Source organism: Dipteris shenzhenensis, chromosome 6 (assembly GCF_047967505.1).
Source record: "Dipteris shenzhenensis isolate YYH24624 ecotype China chromosome 6, Dip_SZ_1.0, whole genome shotgun sequence".
NCBI classification, from domain to species: domain Eukaryota; kingdom Viridiplantae; phylum Streptophyta; class Polypodiopsida; order Gleicheniales; family Dipteridaceae; genus Dipteris; species Dipteris shenzhenensis.
The window spans coordinates 37,099,983-37,123,360 of record NC_141601.1 but is presented as its reverse complement, the minus strand read 5'-3'; the positions used below and the strand labels follow the sequence as shown (position 1 = coordinate 37,123,360).

The 23,378-nt window shown below is 43.5% G+C and overlaps 1 protein-coding gene across 1 annotated transcript in view; it reads left to right on the top strand.

Moving 5' to 3' along the window:
• Nucleotides 1-20,496, top strand: part of LOC147901134 (uncharacterized) — a 467,121-nt gene extending 446,625 nt beyond the window's left edge. Inside the window, exons 45-51 of the mRNA XM_087376081.1 lie at nucleotides 9,740-9,892; nucleotides 10,092-10,442; nucleotides 10,541-10,645; nucleotides 10,865-11,365; nucleotides 14,323-14,475; nucleotides 15,038-15,353; nucleotides 20,124-20,496. Of these exons, the coding sequence (XP_087232207.1) occupies nucleotides 9,740-9,892; nucleotides 10,092-10,442; nucleotides 10,541-10,645; nucleotides 10,865-11,365; nucleotides 14,323-14,475; nucleotides 15,038-15,353; nucleotides 20,124-20,245 (1,701 nt within the window). The 3' untranslated portion in view covers nucleotides 20,246-20,496. The remainder of the gene's footprint in view (nucleotides 1-9,739; nucleotides 9,893-10,091; nucleotides 10,443-10,540; nucleotides 10,646-10,864; nucleotides 11,366-14,322; nucleotides 14,476-15,037; nucleotides 15,354-20,123) is intronic.
• Nucleotides 20,497-23,378: the final 2,882 nt, after the last annotated feature.

The window sequence follows — 23,378 nt, the reverse complement described above, 5'->3', positions numbered from 1 at the left end:
CTTCTTCTTTGGAAATCCTTGGGCAAGGTATCCTTTCTCCTTGCCATCAAAGGCACCCTCAAAGAGCTCAACTAGGAAGTGGAGATGCTTCGCAAGGACAGGATAGTCGAGCGGCAACTGTTACTGCGTCTATAAACTCGTATTCCAGCATGCTCGCGCACCGAGAAAAAGATTTGCAACAACTCGTAGCTTCTCATGGGCAAGCTGGAATACAAGATTGTAGATGATTTTCTTGATCTCCTAGTGATCACAGAGGCTGCAGATGCGACCCTCTCTAAATATGCCCTCCAGCCAACTACTCTCAATATGGAGTCGGTGTGATGAAATGCAGGATCGATATCCTCAAGGAGTGGGGGAGGTGGATCCGTACGGTATCCTGGCAGATCGATGAAGCTCTTTGCCAAAATCTGTAGGCGTTGGTCTCTATAAAAACTGAGCTTGATAGGGATCTCCCGAGGTGGCAACCAAGTCCTAAATGTGTGTGTAAGAGATCCTCTCATATGACTTGGTTCACCTCATGATATGTAAGTGGGATGGACGGGGCCTCGATGATGTATTGGAATGGAGGTAACCTGTCTATGTGGAGCCCCAAGCTCTCAAACCATCTGCATGTGCATGCATACCAACACCTTTGGTTGCCTTGTAACACCAGTGCCGTGGATGAGGTCTCTATAGTGTCTAATATAGTAGAGATATGTGATAAGCTGAAACATCGCATCGAGATTTAGTGGGGATGCTCTGAACTCAGCCAAGACTATCTAATGTGGGACTGAGGGCTTACTATGAATCATCCGTGAAAGCACATCAGAGTGTGAATGGTATTAGCCCAAATACTAGCCAAGGTACGAGAAGGGTGGACCTATGAACCATTAATGGCTTCTGTGCATCTAGTCCTTCAGATCTTCCAAGTAGTAATACTAGCCAGTATCTCGCAAGGTTGGAGATCTTCCAGATCCCCTCATTGGGAGGGCTATCAGGTTTCAGCTGAATTGCAGAGAGTCTTTCGGAGAAGGCTTTGAAAATCCCGAAGAAATAGAAAGACTACTTTATTTTATTGGCTTTCTATACATGGAGGGATTGCAGTGATCAGGTGGAGATCCAGATTTGGGACAGATTCCACTTGTCCAAGGTGCTCGTCTGCAAAGGAGTCGATTCATCATTGCTTATGGGACTGCAGACATGCAAGAGCCATTTGGATAGGTGCTGCCAGGATTCTCAGCACTTTTTCCCCCTCTCATTTCTTCATGACGCGGGGATCAATGGCTTGGCTCTCTTTATCAGGTCCTCAGATTTTCTACGAGTGGTAGGATGCTTCCTAGGCCATTTCTATTCGATGACAAGGTTGACATGGCATTTTCAGCCTCAAACCTGGTTATTTGCTAGCTCTTTTTGAGTTTTGATTTCTTTCATGTATTTATTGGCATGAGCTTGCTTCTGCGGTTTTCTTTCATTAGTAGAAGTACTTTTTTTGCAAAAAAAAAGGCAAGAGATCCCATGAGATAGTCAACTACCCTGGAGCCCCTCCCCATGTGGGAAACAAGTGAACCAGCCTGATTGTTGGTAATTGCATGGTGACAATAGCACATAAAATGACTCTTCACAGCTAGCTTTGATGGAGACCTCTCAGATAATCACATGCGTTATAAAACTGCAGCTATACTCATTCGAATGCTTGCACTATAGAAAGATATTGCGATACAGAGAATAGACCCTCGACTCTATATTCAGCTCATGCCTACAGGCCTTGTTGCTGGTTATTACAACAATAGAAGACTCTGCGATATCTCTACTGCAAGCATAGCTTGCTCAACAACTTGACTCGACTAAGGACCCTAAAGACCAACTAAGGAGCATGAGTTCAGAGGCTCTCATGAGCTTACAAAGGGACATAGCCCGGATACAGAGAGAGATCACTATGTAGAAGGCTCAATTAACAAAAGAGAACTGCCTCAATCTTCACCGAAGAGAACCACCTCAAGAGGTATGCCCAATTGGTCAGCTATGTCAGTGCTTCATGCCAAGTGTACTCCATGCAAAGCTACATATCAATACCATGCAATCTTTGTCATTTCAACCAATCATTGAAGAGTTGAATAGCGTGGTCCAATCAAGCACGTCTTCAGTAACTGCTTGCCACAAAGCCACCTAGAGGCTTCCATCCAACACCCCCCCTAAAGCCAAAAGGGGATGCCAACATAAGATGTAAATCCGAACAGCAACAGTATCATCAACATTGAAGAAGGCTAAGCCACACACAACTTGAACACACCAAATGATCTACCCTCAGAGATCATCTGAAACAATTGCACGCTTATCAAAAGCCCGTGCCATTCTAAAACTGTGTCCAAGTCCTAGAATGCCCTATCTTCATCGAAAGAGCCAGCATCTGCAAGACTGCTCACTCTTCACAGCTAGCTTTGATGGACACCTCTTAGATAATCACATGCGTTATAAAACTGCAGCCATACTCATTTGATTGCTTGCGCTGTAGAAAGATATTGCGATACAGAGAATAGAGACTTGACTCTCTATTCAGCTCATGCCTACAGGCCTTGTTGCTGGTTATTACAACGACAGAAGACTGTGCGACATCTCTACCACTGCAAGCATAGCTTGCTCAATAACTTGACTCGACTAAGGACCCTAAAGACCAACTAAGGAGCATGAGCTCAGAGGCTCTCATGATCTTACAAAGGCACATATCCCGGACAAAGAGAGAGATCACTATGTAGAACACTCAATTAGTTCAGGATAGCATCATATTTCATGGGTTTTGTGCTATTGTGTCATTTTTTGACATTGATGCAAAAGAGCACAAAGTTGATTGATGGATTGGTGATCAGGGTTAAGTAATTTATGGATAGTGATGAGTTTACAGGATGAATGGTTGGTGCAGTATGCTTGCAGCCTATACTCAATGTGCTTCTTGTAATGCAAATGACCTTATCTCCCACTTTTGGAGTAACTGGATGATGTTGACTGTTCTCTGTTCATTTGTAGCTGATGTCAATCAGAGGTGGTCAGAATGGAGCTAATTTTTGTTTTGATGATGCTATAGCTGAAAGACATTTCCTTAGTAGTTTAGTGGATTAAAATGGACCCCCCTTGTAAATCATCCAAGTTTGTTTCAGCAACTTAGATGCATTCACTAGGATGGTGAATGGTTTAGGGTGGGGCAAAACGAAGATGAAATTTTTAGGCATTTGGGTATATTGGAAGACTAGAGAAAATGTAATATGGCAAGCACAAGTATGATCCCACATAGCATGTGATAAGAGGGTGATCCCTCACTTTGTATAAAAATCTTTAAAAAATGATCAATCCATGTCTTCTTCCACATCTTGTTCTTGCATTTTATGTTCTTGTATATCCATTTTGATGAACCTCACCTATCATTTAATCCAATTAATTAAAGGGCTTTTTTTTTTTTTGGGCAAAAAGAGACTTCTATTAAGTATTAAAGAAAACCGTTAGAGCAAGCTCCATACGGGATACACCATGCAATGCATGAAAAGCTCAAAAGCCAAAAAGAAAGGATTGGGGCTGATAGTGCCATCTCAATCCTGTAGAACCCTCCGAGAAAAAGGGAGAACCCCTCCAAACTCGTGGGAATACAATCCTTCTAGAAGAGGCTGCCCATGAAGGGTAGCCCAAATGGCTATCAAAGTATGAACTGTGTCAGTCCAAATACCCGTGAACACTTGTGAAGGGTGTATCTAGGTGCCATCCAGGGCCTCTGTACATCTGGCTCTCCAGATGTGCCAAGAGGAAATGCTAGCCAAAATCTCCCAGGAAGTGTCCACTGAAGTTGAGAAGCTCTGAAGGGAGTAAATGGTACATCCTGAAGAGAGCAGGTCTCTATCACCTGCCTGTGGACTGAGAGTGCCCAAGAAGAAGGCTCACCCTCATAAAACATTTGGGGCCCAGTAAGGGATATCAGGCGACCGAGCCCCAAGTCATGAAGAAAGGGGAGGTATGAAAAATGCTGAGTATTCGAGCAACCCCTTTCCAAATAGTCCTCGCCTGACTGCAGTCCCAAAGGCAATGTCGCACTGAGTCCTCTGCAGAATGACAACGAGGGCTATCCGGAAAGCATCCAATGACTGCGAGCAGACCTCAATAAAAATGGCAGTGTCATCAGCCAACTCACAGTCCAGAAGCTCCTGCTCCTATCTCAAGGGCAATCTCAGCCCATATAGACCAGCCTGAGGTCTAAGAAAGATACTCATAGCTTCAGCCACAAAAAGAAAAAGGAAGGGGGCTAAAGGGCATCCCTGACGGACTGATCTGAAAATCTGAAACCTATCACTCCTTACCCCTCCAATCAAAACCTGGCTGTGGGCTGATCTATAAAGGGAGGCCACCCCTTTAATCCATGCATCTGAAAATCCGAATCATAGAAGAGTGCCCTCAAGAAAACCCCAATCTACTTTGTCATAGGCTTTCTCAAAGTCCAAGAGTAGAATTGCCAGCCTCTGCCTGCTCTCTGCATAGCCCACTCCGAGGCTTCCCAAAAGGAAAAGATGTTATCAAATATGCTCCTGCCATGCACAAAGCCTGTTTGAGTATCATGGATGAGGTCTGGAAGGAGGGGCTGCAATCTGATGCTGATCGCCTTGGCAAGAATTTTGTATAGAGTGCCCAAAAGAGTGATGGGTCTCCAATGGGATACAAAATTCCTGTTGCCACCTTTCGGGATAAGGTGTATAAGTCCCTCAGTGAGTGAGTCAGGCATCTCACCTGAGTCCCAAATGCCCTGTAGGGCTGAAGTTATATGATCACCTATCATATCCCAAAAGGATATAAAAAAAGATGGAGTAAGACCATCTGAACCAGGGCACTTGCCCTTATGAAGGGCGGAGAGAGCAGTCTTGAATTCTGTGTTGGTAAATCGTGCATCAGGTAAACGCTGCCAAATTGCATCTCTAGCCACATCTCTGGCTTGTGTGTCAGGGTCTGTAGAAAGAAGGAAGGCATAAAAATCTATCGCCAAGTGCATGACGGTATCCGGATGAGACTGCAAAACCCCGTCAGAGTCAATAAGCTGCGTGACACTCTCTCTACTATGTTTGGGACCAAGTGTAGATAAAAACTGTTTAGTGACTCTCCCTCCCATCTATATCCAAAAAGACTCCCGTGCATGGAAGGCATACTCTGCTCTCTGATCTAGCAATGTTTGCAAGTGAGCCCTTGTTGCAGCAAGGCGCTCCTGGATCCAAGCATTTGAGAGTCGTTATTACTCCTCCCTCTGTAGAGCTGTCAACTGCCGGCGGATACCAATCTTCCACCTAAGTACCTCACCTCGCCTAGTACTAGCGGCAGAATGATAACAGTCGTTGCTACTGGCAAGTGCTGTGGCCACCCCCCCTGCATGTGAGAAACCTAGATCTCCAAGACTGCCTCTGTGAGAGTATCATCTGTGTATAAGGCATCGGGGATCCTGATACTGGAAGATCGTTCTCTCAAATGGGGCTCTGAGATGGACAAAACTACCGGAAAATGGTCGGAGGTGAAAACACCAGGTGCAATGCAAATTGTCCCCCCTCTATTAAGAGCCCAGTCATCCACATAGAATCTGTAATCCGAGCATGGATAGGCATCTGCACCCTATGGTTCGACCACGAAAACAAGAGTGACTGAGACTAAATATGAAATGCATCATCTGACAAAACATCTCTGCCCCACTGAATCTGAACAAGAAGGCATCCCAAGCTACTCTCTCAAGGAAGTGGATACCACCTTCTCTTCCCCCTTTCTTATCGGATGGTGCCTCAACCATGTTGAAGTCACCTCCAATAATCCAAGAATCTGCAATGTCAACCCATGAGAGCAACTCTCTCCAAAAAAGAAAACGGTCCCCTCTATTGTTCGGAGCGTAGAGATTGAGGAAACCAACCTTACGTCCATCAACCATAAGCAAAATCCACTGGGCCCTGGAGGGGGTGATGGTACCATGTCCAATGACCAGAGGGAGGATAGAGTTTGAAACTGATATGCAAGTATCTCCTCTGGTTTTCAAGGCAGGAAGCCAAAACATCTGGCCTGAAAGCAGCTTACCTGACTTGGAGCAATCTTTGGCATCCAGTTTGTGTTCATGTAGAAAAAGAATGTCTAAGCAACCACCTAACACACCTGGATGAAGCTGATTCCTTATCATCTGTCTGCGACGGCGATGAGGGATTCCGCCCAACCCCTGAATATTCCAACTGGCTATCCTCATCGGCGGGAGGAAGCAGGTTGGAATACCTTACCCGACCTGGTGGCAGAAAAAGAACCCTCTACCGGAGCTGACCTCCTGCCATACGCACAAGGTCCAAGGGGAGGAAAGTCCACTGGTGAGAGAGAGAAGGATCTCTCAAAGGGGATGCTGATAACTGGCTCTCCGAAAGTGGAGGTCCTCAAGAGCGGAAAAGGAATTCCGCTGAGCGAGTCCTGGGGAAGGGGTCCGAAGGATTCCTACCGAAGCAGGGAAAGAATGTAAGACCCCTTTCCCTCTGTCAACAGAGAGAGGCACCTGTGCTGCGTCCTGATCAAGAAGTGCTGCGGACGAGGTGCCAACAACTTGGGCTGCTGAAGGAGTCACAGCCTGATCCTGTGGTGGAGCGAAAGAAGGCTCTTGAACAATAGGCTCCACGGTGGTAGCCTCCTGAGGCTCCTGAGGGGTAGTCTCCGAAGCGGAGGAAGTATGATCTGAAGTAGAGGGCCTAACTGCGACCGGAACCCACCGGGGGCCAGAGGTAGTGCGATGTACAGGAGGGACTCGAGTAGCCCTAGGAGGAGGGGGAGCCTGTGTCTGAGGCGGTGCCTGTGGAGCACTAGGTCCTGCTCTTGATCTCTGTCGTAACCTAGTACGAGCTGGTTGCTTTTTTGGCCTCTTCTTCTTCTTTAGGCAATCTCTGGCAAAGTGCCCGAAGGATCTACAAATCCTGCACTGGTCCTGACGACCTGCAATCTCAAATCTCTAACGAAAGAATGACCCATCGGGTCGCTGTAGCATGATGTGGTCATCTGAAATGTTAGGGTCCTTGACAATGACCCTAACCCTGGGTACCCCATCCATCCTGACCGCCTCAGCAGCCGAGATGAAGGCTCGCCAAGAAGAGGGGGGATCTCTGCTACCACACCAAACCTCTCGCCAATAACTGAAAGAAGCTGGTGATAAACTGAAGGTAAACTAGGGAACCTGATGAAGACGGAAACTCTGTACTTGTCCTCTTCAACTGGGTTAAGGCCCAGTTGAAAGGGAAACAAAAAAATCCTCCTGTAGCCTAGAAAGAGAAACCTAGTCTGTAGCAAGTCTCTCGTGACGTCCGGGGAATCTAGGCACACCTGAAAGAAACCTCGTCTCACAAACGTACATCCTTAAGGTGGGGAGCGAGCTCCTGAGGAAGCGCCGCAAGCATCTCTAGCCTATGATCTAGAGGGGTGGGAGCCAAGGATGCGTGCGAAGAGAGTCGTGGAACACTCATGCTCCAAATCCTTTTGCAACTGCTGTAGCTTGCATCTTTTGAGAAAGTGACGGTTCTCGTGGCCGGTGTGTGCAGTAACGGATTGACTGAATGGATACCCATTCGTCAATCGAGGTGGGAAAGGCCGACTCAAACACAAAGAAACTCCGTCCGCTTTCCTGAAGCCCAGGAGACCCCCAAAAAATAGTGGGTACACCTAATGAAGGGAGAGGATGAAAGGAGGGAGGGAGAGAGAAGATTGAGCAAGGAGGGAGAATAAATGAGGGGGAGGAGTCAGAAAGGAGAAAGGGAGGGCAGCAAGAGGGAGAGGAGAAGGGAAGGGGCAGGAGGAGGAGAGGAGGAGGGGAGAGGAAGGGAGGGTAGAAGAGTGGAGGAGAGGGGGGGGGGGAGCAAAGAAACAGCGTGGGGGGGGGGAGCAGCAGCGCCGGGGGGAGGATTACCAAAAAGCGAGCGACAAAAAGCGACCAAGCCAAAAAAAGCGAGCAATAAAAAACAATAAAAGATTTATAAATCCCCCATTTTAGTAGCAAAAAATAATAACTTATTCAAAAGTGCATATGTTCCCTCAATGCCAAAAGGTTAAACATGCATATAACTTTAAAGCCATTAACACTCATCATCCATGAGACAGTTTGTATGTTTAATTTCCAAGTCATTTTTTGTATCAAAGACAAACCCTACTGCAGACAAGTTCTCTCTTTCCACTAGAGTAATTGAGATCATCTTTCCAAGGACTCCTTGCATGGATTAGTCTAGATTCCATGCATATGTAAATGCTTAGCTTTTTTAACTCTATTCACTCTTGGAACAAAACCCATGTTTCATTGTTACTGCAAAAATATCCTTCCCTAATGATTTATTCTTACCTCCCACTAATCTTACCAATGCAGCAAATTGACCACAAATTCATTTTTTGGTGCATTAAATTTTACTAGATGGTGCACAAAGACATGATAATCATCTAAAGTACGCCTTGCCATTTGATTTGACATGTAACATGACCCCATTTGGACTTGTAAATCAAAAGATACAAGGATGTGAAAATGTCCTCTTTTGGGCCAAAACAGGGAGCGCATTGTGAAAATGTCCTCTTTTGGGCCAAAACAAGGAGCGCGTTAACGCGCTCCTTGTTTTGGCCCAAAAGAGGACATTTTCACAATGCGCTCCCTGTTTTGGCCCAAAAGAGGACATTTTCACATCCCTATATTTTGGCAAGATGTCAACATTTGATTGTTTTGGCCCAAAAGATGAGTTTTTAACATCCTTGCATCTTTTGATTATCAAATATAAATGGCATAATGTTACATATCAAATCAAATTACAAGGCATGATTTAGATGAATATCATGCCTTTTTGCACCATCTAAAAAACTTGTGTGCATCAGAATATAATTTTGTGACACATAACCACCTTTTTGAATACTTTGTACTTCAAGCAATTATTTTATACAAACTTAGATTCTTTCTTTGCTTGCTTGATTTTCCAACCACTTCAACTAATTGTCGCTCGCTTTTTCTCGCTCGCTCTATTGACTGCCTCCGCCGGGGGGGAGGGCTGCGCGGGCAACAGCGCAGGGGGGAGGGGCTGCAGCAGCGTGCGGGGGAGGGGCTGGCAGCGGCGCGGGGGTAGGGGCTGCAGCAGCGCGGGGGGTAGGGAAGGGGAGAGAGGGAGGGGAGGCGGGGGGGAGCAGCAGGTAGGGGGGAGGGGAGGGAGGAGGCAGCAAGGAGGGGAGGGAGGGGGCAGCAAGGAGGGGAGCAGGAAGGAGGAAGGGCAGCAGGAGGAGTGGGGAGCAGCAGCGAGGAGGATTGCCGGGAGCATTTTCACTGGGCAATCCACCATAATATTTGAGTTTGAATAGTTTTACTTCTCCAAGCATTTGAACCTTTAGACTCTAGCATAGAGCTCATCAAACATAGTCCTTTAACCTCTGAGAATTTTGGACTGAAGATCTGGGGCCTCTGGGTGAGGATATCCTCAAACAGAGGAAAATCTATCCTCGTTTTACAGAAAGCAAACAAGTAGAGCAATGCCTTCATAAGAAGGGGTTAGAATTTAATAACTCCACAGACTCTAAGTGCAGCAATCAGCTTTGCACTACACATTATTTTATTTCTATTCACACTAAACATGTTAAGGTAGCACGAGGTATACAGCTTCATGGAGTATAGACTAGTGATCAAATTAGCAAAGAATGCTAAACATCTCATAATCTGGCTCCTTAAAATTTTGTCTTACTATTTCTTTGTTGCTGCTGTACTGTAAATTTATAGGTATCACTGGGACAAGGTCAGGGACCCAAAGCTGAAAAGCTGCTTGAATTAGGAATGGAGCGAGGAATGTGGGTGTGTTTGCAGAATTGCCACTTGTCACAATCGTGGATGCCATCTCTTGAGCGCATTGTTGACAATATTGATCCAGAGAAGGTATGTATGAGAGTGGATCATAAACTGGTATAACACAGATATTTGCAAAGATGAGGACCTGTTTAATAAGATCCTCTGATTTCCAGACCTCCTTGAAATATACTACTCGTTGATTCATCAGTATTCCTTCTGTTACTAGATGAAGTCTCACGCAAACTCATGGAATCATTGTTTCTTTTAAATGTTCTTTTATATCCAGGTGCATAAAGACTTCCGGCTGTGGCTCACTAGCATGCCTAGTCCAGATTTTCCTGTCTCTATCCTACAAAATGGTGTAAAAATGACCTTGGAACCTCCAAAAGGGTTAAAGTCAAACCTACTGAGATCATACCTTCGGTTCACAGACAAGGTTTTGAATGAATGTGTTAAGCCAGATGAATGGAAGAAGTTTCTTTTTGCAACTTGCTTATTTCATGCGGTTATTCAAGAGCGAAGGAAATTTGGTGCTTTGGGCTGGAATATTAAATATGAGTTCACTGATGGGGATCTCTCTGTATGCCAAACTCAAATACGGATGTTCCTGAATGAGTTTGATTTAATTCCATACAAGGTGAGATACACACTGAAAATTCTCCACTTTTTCATCTGAAAGGCCTTAATTTGTATTGATGTCACGAGTCCTGAACTGATAAAAGTGCATCTATGCAGGTTATTCGATTTTTATGTGGCGAAATCAATTATGGAGGCCGAGTCACAGATGACAAGGATAGAAGATTGATAAACAATCTCCTCCTTAAATTTATAAATCCTGAGGTCTTGTCATATTCATTTTTCTTTGTTAACTAATGTTTGAATTGGTTGTGAAAAGACGGCAGTGTAGGCAAAATCTGGAGGATTTCCTGATGCATACAAACAGCTATCTAAAGAAAATGGACATCAATTGTCATAGTATATATCTATATTAAACAATAATAGTTAATTCTTATTACTTTAAAAATAAAAAATCTGTGTGGGTTTGCTATTTTGTGCCAGGTTATTATCGATAAAAAATATCATTTCAGTGAATCGGGAGTGTATTGTGTTCCAGAGGCAACTAATGTAAATGGATTTGTTACATATATAAAAGATCTTCCACTTGTGCCAAAACCAGAGATATTTGGTCTTCATGAGAATGCTGATATCACGTGTGACCAAAATGAGTCATATGACGTTTTTAATACATTACTATCCTTTCAACCAAGAGAGAGAGCTGCAGGCACAGGTGGAATGTCCAGGGAGGCTATCATCGAGAAATCTTGTAAAGAAATCCTTGGAGTGGTACCTTCCACATTTGATGTAGAGGCAGTTCTGCAGAGATATCCAACTATGTACACAGAGAGTATGAACACAGTTTTAACACAAGAATGTATTCGGTACAATGGTTTGTTAGCCACCATGAAGACAACTTTGCAAGAAGCACTGAAAGCCCTTAAGGGATTAGTGGTGATGTCCCCTGAACTGGAAATGCTTTGCAACAGTATTTTCAATAACCAGGTACCTCTCTCTCTCTCTCTCTCTCTCTCTCTCTCTCTCTCTCTATTTTTGCTCAAGCTATTTAGCTCTTTCGATCAGCATAGTACTCAGCAACGGCCCTAGTGTGCCCTTTGCTGCAGCCCATTGAGACTAGTATGAGTTTTGCCTTTATGGTGTACTTTGTACTTTGTCCCATAGGACCACGAGGCCTCTCCTAAACGTCAAGTTAGGCCTCAAGGTGGGGATAAAATTTATCAGTCTAAACCTATGTGCACCTGAACCTTCATGGTCACTTCTAAGTGTTAAATTTGGCACTCTGAACCTAATTGCACCTGAAGCTTCATGGTCACTTTTAAACCTAGGCACAAGCCTCGTGGTCACCTTCTGAACCTAGGTGCACCCTGCCTCATGGTCACGTAGTGAACATTTTATAACATGGTCACTGTGTGGTCACCTTGTCACCCCTTGGCCACTTGGATGAAAGAGCCACCTCTCCCTTGTTACCTAGTGATCCAACCTTTTTTTTTTCTCCTACTGTAACCCCTTTGTCACTTGTTGCACCAACCACCTCATGGCTGCCTCTTGTTACCCCTTCTTGGTCATCAAGTGACCACGCACTTCACGGTCACCTCTTGTCAACCCCTTGGTCACTTGCTAGATTAGACACCTCCCTATCACCTCCTACTACCCCTTGGTCATTCGGTCACCTAGTGAACCAACCACTTTGTGGTCAATTCTATCACTGCTTGGTCATCACATGAAACCAGAAACATCACGTTCACACCTCCTGTCACATTCTTGTCATCCCTTGGTCACTAGGTGAACTAGGTACCTTGTGGTCACTCGTCACTCCCTTGGTCATTAGCACCTCGTGGTCACCCCTCCTTGGTCACTTGGTGAACAAACCACCTTATGGTCACTTGTTCTCACCTCTCTTCACTTGGTTATTTTGTGGGGGCCAGCGCATGGGTCTAGACTTGAGGGGGAGCCTATGTAGGGTGAGGCTACAGGGTGTTCTTAGGGGGCAGGTGGGACCTATTGTCCCTCTGCCATGCAGGGGGGAAGTCAAAAGTGGATTGCAATCTACCTCCTAGGTCCTAATGATGTCTGCTTTACTAGAAGGAGGGTGTGTGAAGAATTGAGGATAAGCCTTGGCCTAGTGGCCCATGGACACTGTTCTCGTAACAAATACCTCTACCCCACGGACGCTGTCCTAGTAACAAATACTTCTATCCCATGGTGGAATGTACTTCCACTCAAGATCTTCAACATCACAACCTCAGGAAGAGGGTTTGAGTCATGGACAATCAAGAAAACCTTTATTACTCTAATGTCATAGAGCACTGAAGCCACTGTGATGGGGACTCTAGAATTGCATCGAAGTGAGCTAGGATCTCACCTGTGTAAGTGGGTACTGAGAGCTCATGGCGGATGGGATTGAGATTTCTTGTTGGCTTGTCACTATTGGAGAACTCCTCTTCTATACTTGCATGCAATAATGAACAGAAGAGCAGTGGAAAACTGTTGAGTATATAGAACATGGCATTAAGAAGGAGAACTTGAGCACAGAGCAGAGGTGCAGACCATGAGTGGGACAGAAAAAATAAGCTGAAGCTAGGAAGAAGGGCAGCTTAAAATTTGAAGGAGGTGAAAATAAGCTAGAAGGATACGGGCAGGCTGTCTGAAAACGTGTGAGGCAGGAGAAAGAAAGAAAGAAAGAAAGTGTATTATTATCCACTAAAGGCCAAAATGGGCCCATGGGACATCAAGAACTCTGCATACAAGATAGCACAAAATCAACGTGCCACAAAGAAGAGGCATCGTCGAATATCATCTAAGTGCTACGCAATACAATGCAAGTGAAAGTACATAATGTCAAATCTGAGCCTAAATACAAAGTAAACTAGATGCAAGGAAACCGCCCCTGGGTGCAAAATGGGGGGATGAGTACAATATGCCAATGCAAAGATACAAGTCCAGGTGTCACGGAGTCTGAGAACCAAAATAATACTGGAAATCCTGTCCATCGACTCTGCCTCCTGCTATGAGAGTACAAATTTGAGCAAAGGTGAGGTGAGCGGCTGGCGGGGCGAGATCTCCATGAGTAAGTCTCCTCCGAAAAGCTGCCATCATCCTGGATCGTCTGGAGATGAAGCGACGAGTACGTCCCCTATGTAACAAGATCCTGCGGCGTCTACAAACCATCTCATATGTACATCCACAGGGTGGAGGCATGTGTCCTGTGTAAGCTCTGACCTCCTCGTGCTCCTCCTGGTCTCTGTCCTATGGTATAGCGTGTGCCTGAGCTCTATCAGGCTGGGCTCTATCACGCTCCCGTCTGTGCTGATGGTCTCTGAGGTAGTCTCGTCGAAGCATAGTGGCCTCCCTGACATAAAGAGCTAGGCAATGCTGATCCTCGTAGTCCATCGAGAGAGGTCCAAAGCCATCCGTGAAGAGACAGTGGAATCTACCTCTGAGCTCATAATATAGCGGGCATCTGCAAATGAAGTGCTCCTCTGACTCCACCTCTCAGAGGGGGAGGGACCTGAGACCATGGTAAGTTGGTTTCTGTCATTGTACAATAACGTTCAGTAACTTTAATTCCGTGAGTAGGAAATTTGTGGGAGATTGTGTTTCATTTATTGCTCGATAACGTTCAGAAACTTTAATTCCATGAGTAGGAAATCTGTGCTATATTGTGTTCCATATGCCTTTTTAATCGAGACATTACAACTCAGAACAGTCACATACATTTCACCTGGTTGTACTTCAATCAAGTATTGGGCCACTTTTAAATTCTTATGTTATCGTCTGTGTTGTATTTTCTATGTGGTCTAAAGCTGTTGTCTCTGCTTCATTTCATTCAATTCCATCTTCACTTTTTATGTTGATGTAACATGTTACCCCTCTATATTTCAAAATACTATTTTGTGTGACTTAAGATAACTCACTTAACAATATTGATGCTCACCATTTAGGTCCCAGAGCTGTGGGCAAGCAAAGCTTATCCATCCTTGAAGCCTCTCTCTTCCTGGGTGGTCGATCTTCTTCAAAGAACAGAATTTATACAGAACTGGATAGACAATGGAGCTCCCATTGTATACTGGATATCTGGATTTTTCTTTCCCCAGGTGTGTTTTCATAAAGAATTTAAAAGTTTCACTATTTCTTTAAACTTTCATGTTTTGAACTCAATTCTTTGTATCATTTATGATGAGATGACTCAGTAACAAAGAGAACAAAGATAAGTTGTTATTTTACCATCTGTTAAATAATAATTTAATCGCAGCAGAAAGGATTTAGTAAGAGGGCAGATGAGATCCCCACAGAATCCACAATTCTCATCTCCTGAACAATCATGTACAAAATTAATTATCTGCATTGATGAAGAGGCATCATGTGTAAAAACAAAGAGCATACAAAGTATGTTGTTACTTTACTGTCTGGTCAAATAGTGTCTCTTGTCTGCATATGAAACCGCATAAGGCATTTTACTAAGCAGGCCGATAAGATCCCGCAGAATTCACAATCATTGTTTGATGAAGTTAGCCTCATTACACAGAGAGAGAAACACAAATTGCCACCTAAGGGTCTATTGACATAGATTGTAAGGTTTGCTGATGGTTTGCCTTGTATATTCTCAAAGATAATAAATTGACTGGCAATTTTTCATGATTCAATCTGCATGTACAGGCCTTCCTGACAGGAACTCTTCAAAATTTTGCAAGAAAATACAAATATCCAATCGATACTGTAGGGTTTAATTTCCTAATCAAAGATAACCACAGTATCAAGACACTTACAAAACCTCCAGAGGATGGGTGCTACATTCGTGGCTTATATCTTGAAGGAGCCCGCTGGGACTATGAAAAGCACATTTTGACAGAATCAAGGCCCAAGGAGTTGTACTCTGAGCTCCCTGTTGTTTGGCTCAAGCCTGTACAATTTAGAAAAGCCCCGGACGGTGGTATCTATGAGTGTCCTGTATACAAGACATTGCTGCGTGCAGGTTCTCTCTCTCTCTCTCTCTCTCTTTTCTGTTGTAATAAGAAGTACTCATTTAGAAAGAATATACATTCATAGCTGTCCCAAAATGAGACAAAATCTAAAAACAGTACATCATGCATGGTAGGAACACAAAGACCACCCAAAGCGAGTCAACAGAAAATCTCAGTACAAGCTAGAAAGAAACCAAGGAAGAGGCTGAAAGTGCCAGCTATAGACTCCAAGAAGAAGTGGGAGCCCCTCCATTCCATAAAGAAGATATGCCTCCTAGCAGAGCTTGCCTGGGAGAAACACTGCATCGTCACCCAACTAGCCATTAGAGTATGTATGGTATCAGTCCAAATATGGCCACGGTATGAGAGGGAACATGCAAAGGCCATGTTGCCAATTTTCAATACTCTGGCTTTTTTCGAAGCTTGACCATCACCCAATCAGTTTGTTGACGACTTGTGAGACCCCACCCCAAAGGGTAACCAAGATGACGAACAATCTGAGTGGGTGGAATGATTTCCCCGGGCCATAAAAGACTATGCCAGTCTTTAGAATGCAATGGAAGCAGCTTATACTTTTGAAAATTTACATGAAGACCAGCTGCCAAACCATAAAACAGAGAGAGCCTGCATCAAAGCCGAAAGATCATTCTGCGTATTCTTCGTGGTAAAGAAAGAATCATCAGCATAGGCTTGAGCAACCATGCTGTGATTTGCATCCAATTCCAAACCATGAAGGGAGCGTGTAGCCAGGAGATGATCAATATATTGCAGCATAGGATGGGTAGCAATGGCATACAATAAAGCATTAAGGGGACATCCCCAACGGACCAAACAACGAAGAGTCCACTCATCGGAGAGATCTCCAGAAAGAATGCAAGCTGCATTGCTGTCCCTGTAAAGCCAATAAATAATCTGTTGCTTTTTTGTTCCAAACCCCAAAGCTTGCATTGTTTGCGAGATGAATTCCCATTGAACTGTATCAAAGGCTTTTGCAATATCCACTTGTAAGAGCAGAACATCCTGTTGCGTGTATTTGGCATATTCAATCCCAATATAAGCATTGGCAATATTATCTATGATATGCCTACGGGGAACAAAACCATATTGCGAAGGATGCAACCCATCATGCAAATAACCTTTAATATGATCAGCAACCATTTTGGCTATGATCTTGTAAATGACTGGTAAATGGTATAAAGACCATAGAGCCCAATACAACACGAGCGAAAATGTAAATGTAGTCCGGGGTAGTGGTATATCTCCCAAACAACCAAAACTGCTTGCCAAAAGCAATGCTAGGAAACCGGGCACAAAGATAAATCCCCAATCTAGGAAGAAAATCATGAGCAACCAGGCAAGTCCAGAGTGGTTGGAGAACCGTCTCCCTGGGATGCGAACAAGATGGACAATGTGAAGAAGTAATGCACCTAGAACCCAAGAGAGAACCGATTGGCAAAGCACCAACCAAACACCTCCATAAGAAAAGCCTTTGTCTGAGTGGGAGCTTAGTCTTCCAAATACGGCTAAGACAAACCTTCCAGAAAGCAAGTGGTTTGTCTAGATGCTAGATATAGAGACCACGCTCTTCAATCCATGGCTGTGGTAGAAGAAGATGATAAGATTTATTGGCAGTGAGGTCCTCAAAGGAGAAAGTAGAATAATTCGGAATGCCTCGATCAAATTTCCAATCTATAAGAGAAAGATCAGTAAACAAATGGGTAATTGGCTGAAAAGGAAGCAGCATGGTAGTGAGAATATGCTAGATAGGCATGTGATGCATACCAAGAGAAAAATGCCTCTCGGCTTGTAGAAAAGAAAGAGTAAGGCCCTTGTCATCCACCACATCATCCACTGTGGAGATACGCAATCGATGTAGAAAGTAGGCCTTCCTAGGCTGAAGATGAGCCAATGGTGGATCAAAGACCCGGCTCCAATGGATACTCTGCAAACGGAGTGTATTTCTAGGATCTGGGGGACGGCTTGACCAATGTAGCTGTTCTAGCAGAAGCTGCGAATCAGAAATCAGGCAAGTAGAAAATGGACAACCAAGAACGGTAGAATGTAGATGCCCAAAGATAATATCAGCTAGATCCTCTGTCCAAATGCTTCAGAACGAAGAGAAGCAACATACAAGAGAGCATAAGTGCCCATTGATGATGCTGCTCCAGAAAAGTAAGCAAAAAAGTAGCCTTGTGAGCTATCACATGAGTGTGAATATTCAAAATATTTAAACCCCCATGCATCTTGGGCAACAAACATAGCTGTATTTTAGAAGGCAAACTGCCTTACGTCCGTTTTAGTGCACCACAGGCATTCCATTGCCCTAGATATCAATTTCTCAATGTCAGCAAAAGACCAAGGAATCAATGGCAAATGAAATTGCAGATAGGCCATTATAATGGACTACACAATTCGGAGGCGAACATGTAATGGCCATGTGGAGAGCTTCCAATAATCGATCTAATGAAATAGCTTCTGCGAAACCCATAGTCTTTCTTGTGGTGGCAGGGAAATATGCCAACCAATAGGATAGCCTAAATAATGCACAATATGATTAGCATGCAATATCAATGCAGGCCATAAAATGCGGTGCTAATCACATGCATGGAACTCACACACACACACACACACACACACACACAAAGGTAGGCCATCAATTCATAGTTTTGTGTATTTTTGTACAAGAAGGTCCACTGAGTATTGAAACATTTTGGGTGACCAACACTGTTCAAGGCCTTGTGGACCATCTTGTATTTGCAGATGCTAAAATCTCTCTCTCTCTCTCTCTCTCTCTCTGGGTCTCGGAGTATGGCCTCATCATCAGACCTCAGTATCTCAAGGATAGGATGCACTAAGGATCGCCATCGGAACGGGCTTGTTTGTATGGAGGCAGCTCAGAAATTTCAAAAAACGTCAAAATCGGACCTCATAAGGTAAAAAAATAGTCGTTGGACTGTTGGAGCTACCTCAAACGGAAGCTGGAGAGCTGAATGTGAGAACCAGGAACGCGCACTGGAGCACCAAGCTTGCAGAGTCTGGAAGCAAGCGCGGGAATGGGCTCTAGAGAAGGAAGCGCTCTGATACCAAATGTAGGAACAAAGTGGAGATAGGTTGTGAACACAAGTGAGCAAGAGTGCACACACAAGAAAGCTCCAATAGAAATATTCAAATGAAACAATACAAGTACTTGGTATATATAGTACCCAGGTACTACTGGTCAACCATAGGGTTGACTTTATGCCTACAACAGCATATCTTTGTAATCTCTTACACGGGATTGTATCACTGATGGCTTCATTGATCTCACATACTGTTCCACCGAGGACAATGTGGCAGATATCTTCACTAAAATCCTATCAACGCCTCTCTTCACACGATATTGACATGGCTTGGGGATACGAGACATTCGAACAATGTCAAGGGGGGTTGTAAAATGACATTGTTTTCTTTTGTACTCCCATAGGTTGCTATATCCACACATGTGGATGAATTTGTGCAACCATGGTAGTTTAGGTACTGCATGTGCTTCTGAGATCATTCCAGAGCATTTCAGCCATATCATTGAGGGGGGATTTGTAGAGATATATACAATGATATGGTGGTGTAGGATAGACTAGGACTCGGTCTATTTTAGAGTTTTTGTGTGCTCTAGTACTTGGACTATATATACCAAGTACTTGTACTTCATTTGGTTGAACATTTTAGTTGGATTTCACTTGTGTTCACTTCTTGTTCTCTTGTGTTCACAACTCTTCTCCATTCTTGTTCCTACAACTCTGGAAGAAAGGAAACTTGGAAAAGGTAGGATCACCAAAAACTCTATAATTTCTATCTTTCTAGACAATCCAAAGTCTCCAATAACAAACTCAAGCAAAAAAAAAAGATTATGTGGATGGATCCCAAATACCCAAAAGTGCTTGCCAAAACAATCATTAGGAAACTGAGCCCTGAGGCGTTGCTGTAGAGAGTGGAAAAACTCAGGAGTCTTAGGACAGTTCCAAAAGAGATAAGTCAAAGATTCCCGTGGAGCCAGACATCTATGACAAAGTGCAAGAGCAATGTGTCTGTGTGCCAGAGTTGGCCGAATGGAATAATTGAAAGCATCACCCACCACAAGAGAACTTGTTGACGAAGAGGAAGTTTGCAGCTCCAAACCTTCCTCAATCTTTTCCGCCACCACTTGGTATTACGATTCATAGACCAAATTTGGTTGGCTTGATGTGAAATCCAAGGTGGAGGCATCAAAGCCTTATATAACCCAGTCCTTGAGGCGGTCCATAAGCTCAATTTGTGGCACCGGTAAGAAAGATTGAAGAATCTGAGGAATATATTGCCACAGAGGTCGATATGCAGTCCCAAACGGTACTGCCTGACTGCTTAAGGAAAAGATAACATAGTACCATCAGCATGTAGCACATTTCCCACAAACTGAATCCCTCTAAGACCAAATGAAATACGAGCATCTAGGATCCTATCACACCAATGGATGAGCAAACACCTTTGACCAATGCAAACCCTCAGCACACAAATAATTTCCAGCAAGAGAGTCACAACCATGCCATCACTAGATTTGTCAGGCACATAAAAGATTGGGAATTCCGTTTTTAGGTTATGACCTGTTTTGTGCCCCCTTGGATCTTTCCATTTTAAATGTTATAATTTTATTTCTGGTTAAAACACAATCTTTTGGTTTGCAACATATAATTATTTCTTACAGATGGTAATATTAATTTTTGGAGGCCTATATGTATACATATTACTTACAATCCATAAATTTTCAGGAACTCTGTCGACTACAGGTCACTCCACAAATTTTGTAATGTATATAGAATTGCCAAGTGACAAACCACAAACACATTGGATCAATCGTGGAGTTGGCCTTTTTACCTCACTCGCATACTGACCTATCCAAACCTCCTGAATCTGAGAAATGATTCGACAATTATTAGCTTGCTGTACTGGACATGGGTTTTTAAACTAAGAGGTAGCCAAAAATTATCATAATCTGTGGAGTGCTTTTGTTACCTCCCCTGTTGTAGTTTTCTTGATTACTTCTCGTTGTGGAAAAAAATGACGTTAGGCGATTACAAAATGTTAGTAAATCAGCTTCCAAGCTGGATTGACCACATCATTAATTTTCAAACATCAGATCAAATGTGCTGACGAAGTGGCTGTGGCAGTTATATGCTCCAGATTATGTTTCATATATAATGCATGTTCCAAACTAAATTTAAAAAAAAGGATGTCCTTTATAGAGTTTTATCAACATGGAATATAAACAAGGGAAAATCAATTAGCAGGCTAAAATTATGTATCCTCACTGACCCTTTCGTGCCTTAAATTGCTGCTGTGTTTTGTTTTGTTTACTATGTAATTTCTGTAACATTTTCCTCTTTTAGTCTCTCCCCTTATTTTTAATGTAATATTCAAGTTTTAGCTCACAAAAATTGCTGAGCCTAATATTTCAATATAAAGTTCCCAAGTTTAGCTCAGCATAAATTGATCAGTGAGAGGATTTTGCTGACGCATGGAAGATTAGCAGACTGCTTTGTGCTGTAATAATATGTGCCTGAGAGTGACATGATCATGTTCTTAGAGGCTCATTCGGCTCAGTTCAGACACTGGAAATCAGTTTCTATATTCAGAGATGATGTTGTGATTACTTTTGTCACACTTTCTTGTGGTGGTCTGGCGCCAGCTGAATCTTTTGGATGACTTTTAGTCAGGCAATACTAAGCTACTCAGCTTGTGTGACTAAGATCTGGATTTCCATCGCCTTTCTTTATCTGAGTATAAATATACTGATAAAGGCCAGGACAAAGGTAGTTGAGCACTAAATAAACCATAATGATTTGCTCATATAGTCTATGCTTAGTTTCAAAATACCATCCAAGCAAAAGATGTAACCATACATATATTTCAAAATCTCTCTTTTCTTTTCAATGAAAAGACTTATATTGATTAGGGAAAAAGCCCCAAGAGCAAATGCCTATGGCAAGAGTACATCATGCACATCTTGGAAAACACAATACCCTGAGTGGGTGAACAACCTGCTCATCAACAAGGGCCAATAAAGCTCCAAGTTTGAGGCTGAAAATTTCACCTCAAAACCATGGTGGAGTCCGAGAAAAAAGGAGACCCCTGCATTTTCAACCAAATGGCCATCAGTTTGTGTACGGTGTCTATCCAAATACTGGTGAAAGTGTCATAATGGTGGACCTAGGAGCCATCAAGTGCTTTGTGTATACATCTGGATCTCCATATATGCCAAGCTGAAATGCTCACTAAGATCTCCCAGAAAGTATCCACCAAGCAATGTGCAGATCTGTAAAAGAGAAGTGGGAACATCATCCAGAGAGCATGACTCGACTAAATGACATCCAACCAAAAGAGCCCAAGAGGAGTTATGCATCTCATAAAAGATTTGAGACATCAAGAGAGAGAGCCAAGCCATCGAGCCTAGGTCATGAAGAAGGGAGACATAACAAAAGTACACAAAAGTCTAGCAATCCCCTTCCAAATTAACGTCACCTATTTGCAATCCCATAAAGTTATAAACAATGCTAAATGGACTCTTCAAAAGAAAGGCAGTGAGGGCAAGTAGGGGCTGATCCAAACCTAGAACTCCACAGGTTCAATGCAATCCCTTCATGAATAGAAAGCCCTAAGAAAATAGTGATCTTTTTATTCTGGAGGGTCCAAAGTCCTCTCCAAAAAGATTTCTGCAAAGCCCTAAACCCTAAGCCCAATGAGGAGCTTTGGTGGGACTCTAGTCCCTAAGACTGAGCTGAAACCTCTTGGCATTGCTAACCATGTAGCGGAAGAAAGAGAGACTCTTCTCATGATTTTCTGCATGAATCCACTTCCACTCCCCAGAGTCCCAAATTCCAATGGCAACACTTCATGGCAACACCTCCAAAAAGCCAAATCCTCCATGTACTGAAGGGAATGTTCTTCTAGCTTGGATCTAGGTGCCAACTCAAAGTCAAGAGACAATGCTCCACATGACCCAACACTTTGACCGGCTTAAAAACAACATCCACCAAGGTAACCTCATCCCTAGATTTGGATAAGTTGCCTCTAGAGTGAACATAAAAAACTAACACATCCCCATCTGAACCTCGTCAAAGTCCTATGCCCTTAAGAGTGATACCCGACCTCGTAAAAGCCCCAAGCCATCGAGAGTGATGGTAAGGCATGTCATTTGCCAGACCTAGTCCAAGGGTAAGGCCGCATTCAATCTGCTCAATTCTTATTTCATTGTCTCTCTAAGTTGACTTACCACTTGAAGCTTACAATCATCCGAAAGCTTTTTTAAATCCTTCCAAGAGCCCATAGAGGAAGCCAATCCTCTTTCCCATTTGGACCACTCCGTGTACCCAGAAGCACCAAGAGGTTTGCCATGATCATCAAGAATGAGGTCCTTCCACATGACAAGTTGACTATCAATATGTTCTTGTGAAGTGGGTGGGATTCTCCGAAGATCAATCCTGAACCTACTCCAAGCTTTAGGATGGCAGTCATAAGATGGCAGGAAGGAATCCTAAGGTGCGCCAAGGTAAAGATCCACCTTGTACTATCCATCCAATCACCACTTGAGAAGGGAGAGTAGGATTGTATGCAAGAAATACTTTCCAAGGCTCCTAACTTGGCATGTTGTAGAGAATGGAGTAGGCAAGGCCTAAACGGGAATAAAGGAGGAGAGTGCTCTGTAGCATAGGAGTTATTCCATATATAATGGGTTGTAGAGAGGCCCTGAGGATGTGGCCATACTTGTATTTGCAGGGGACCTTTGTTTTTCAAGGAACATAGTGGAGTAGGGAGAGGAGGTAGGGTAGGAAGGCAAGAGAGCTATGGAGGACAGAAGCAAAGGAAACGACTAGAAAGTATGAAAGACATAATGAAAGAGCATGAACCAAAAGAAAGTACTCACATGTAGACCAAACTGCTTGTAGGCTTGATTAGATTGAATCATTTGACAAGTGACAAGTACAAGCCTTTATATTTTAGGCACACACAGTAGAGTGCACAAATGT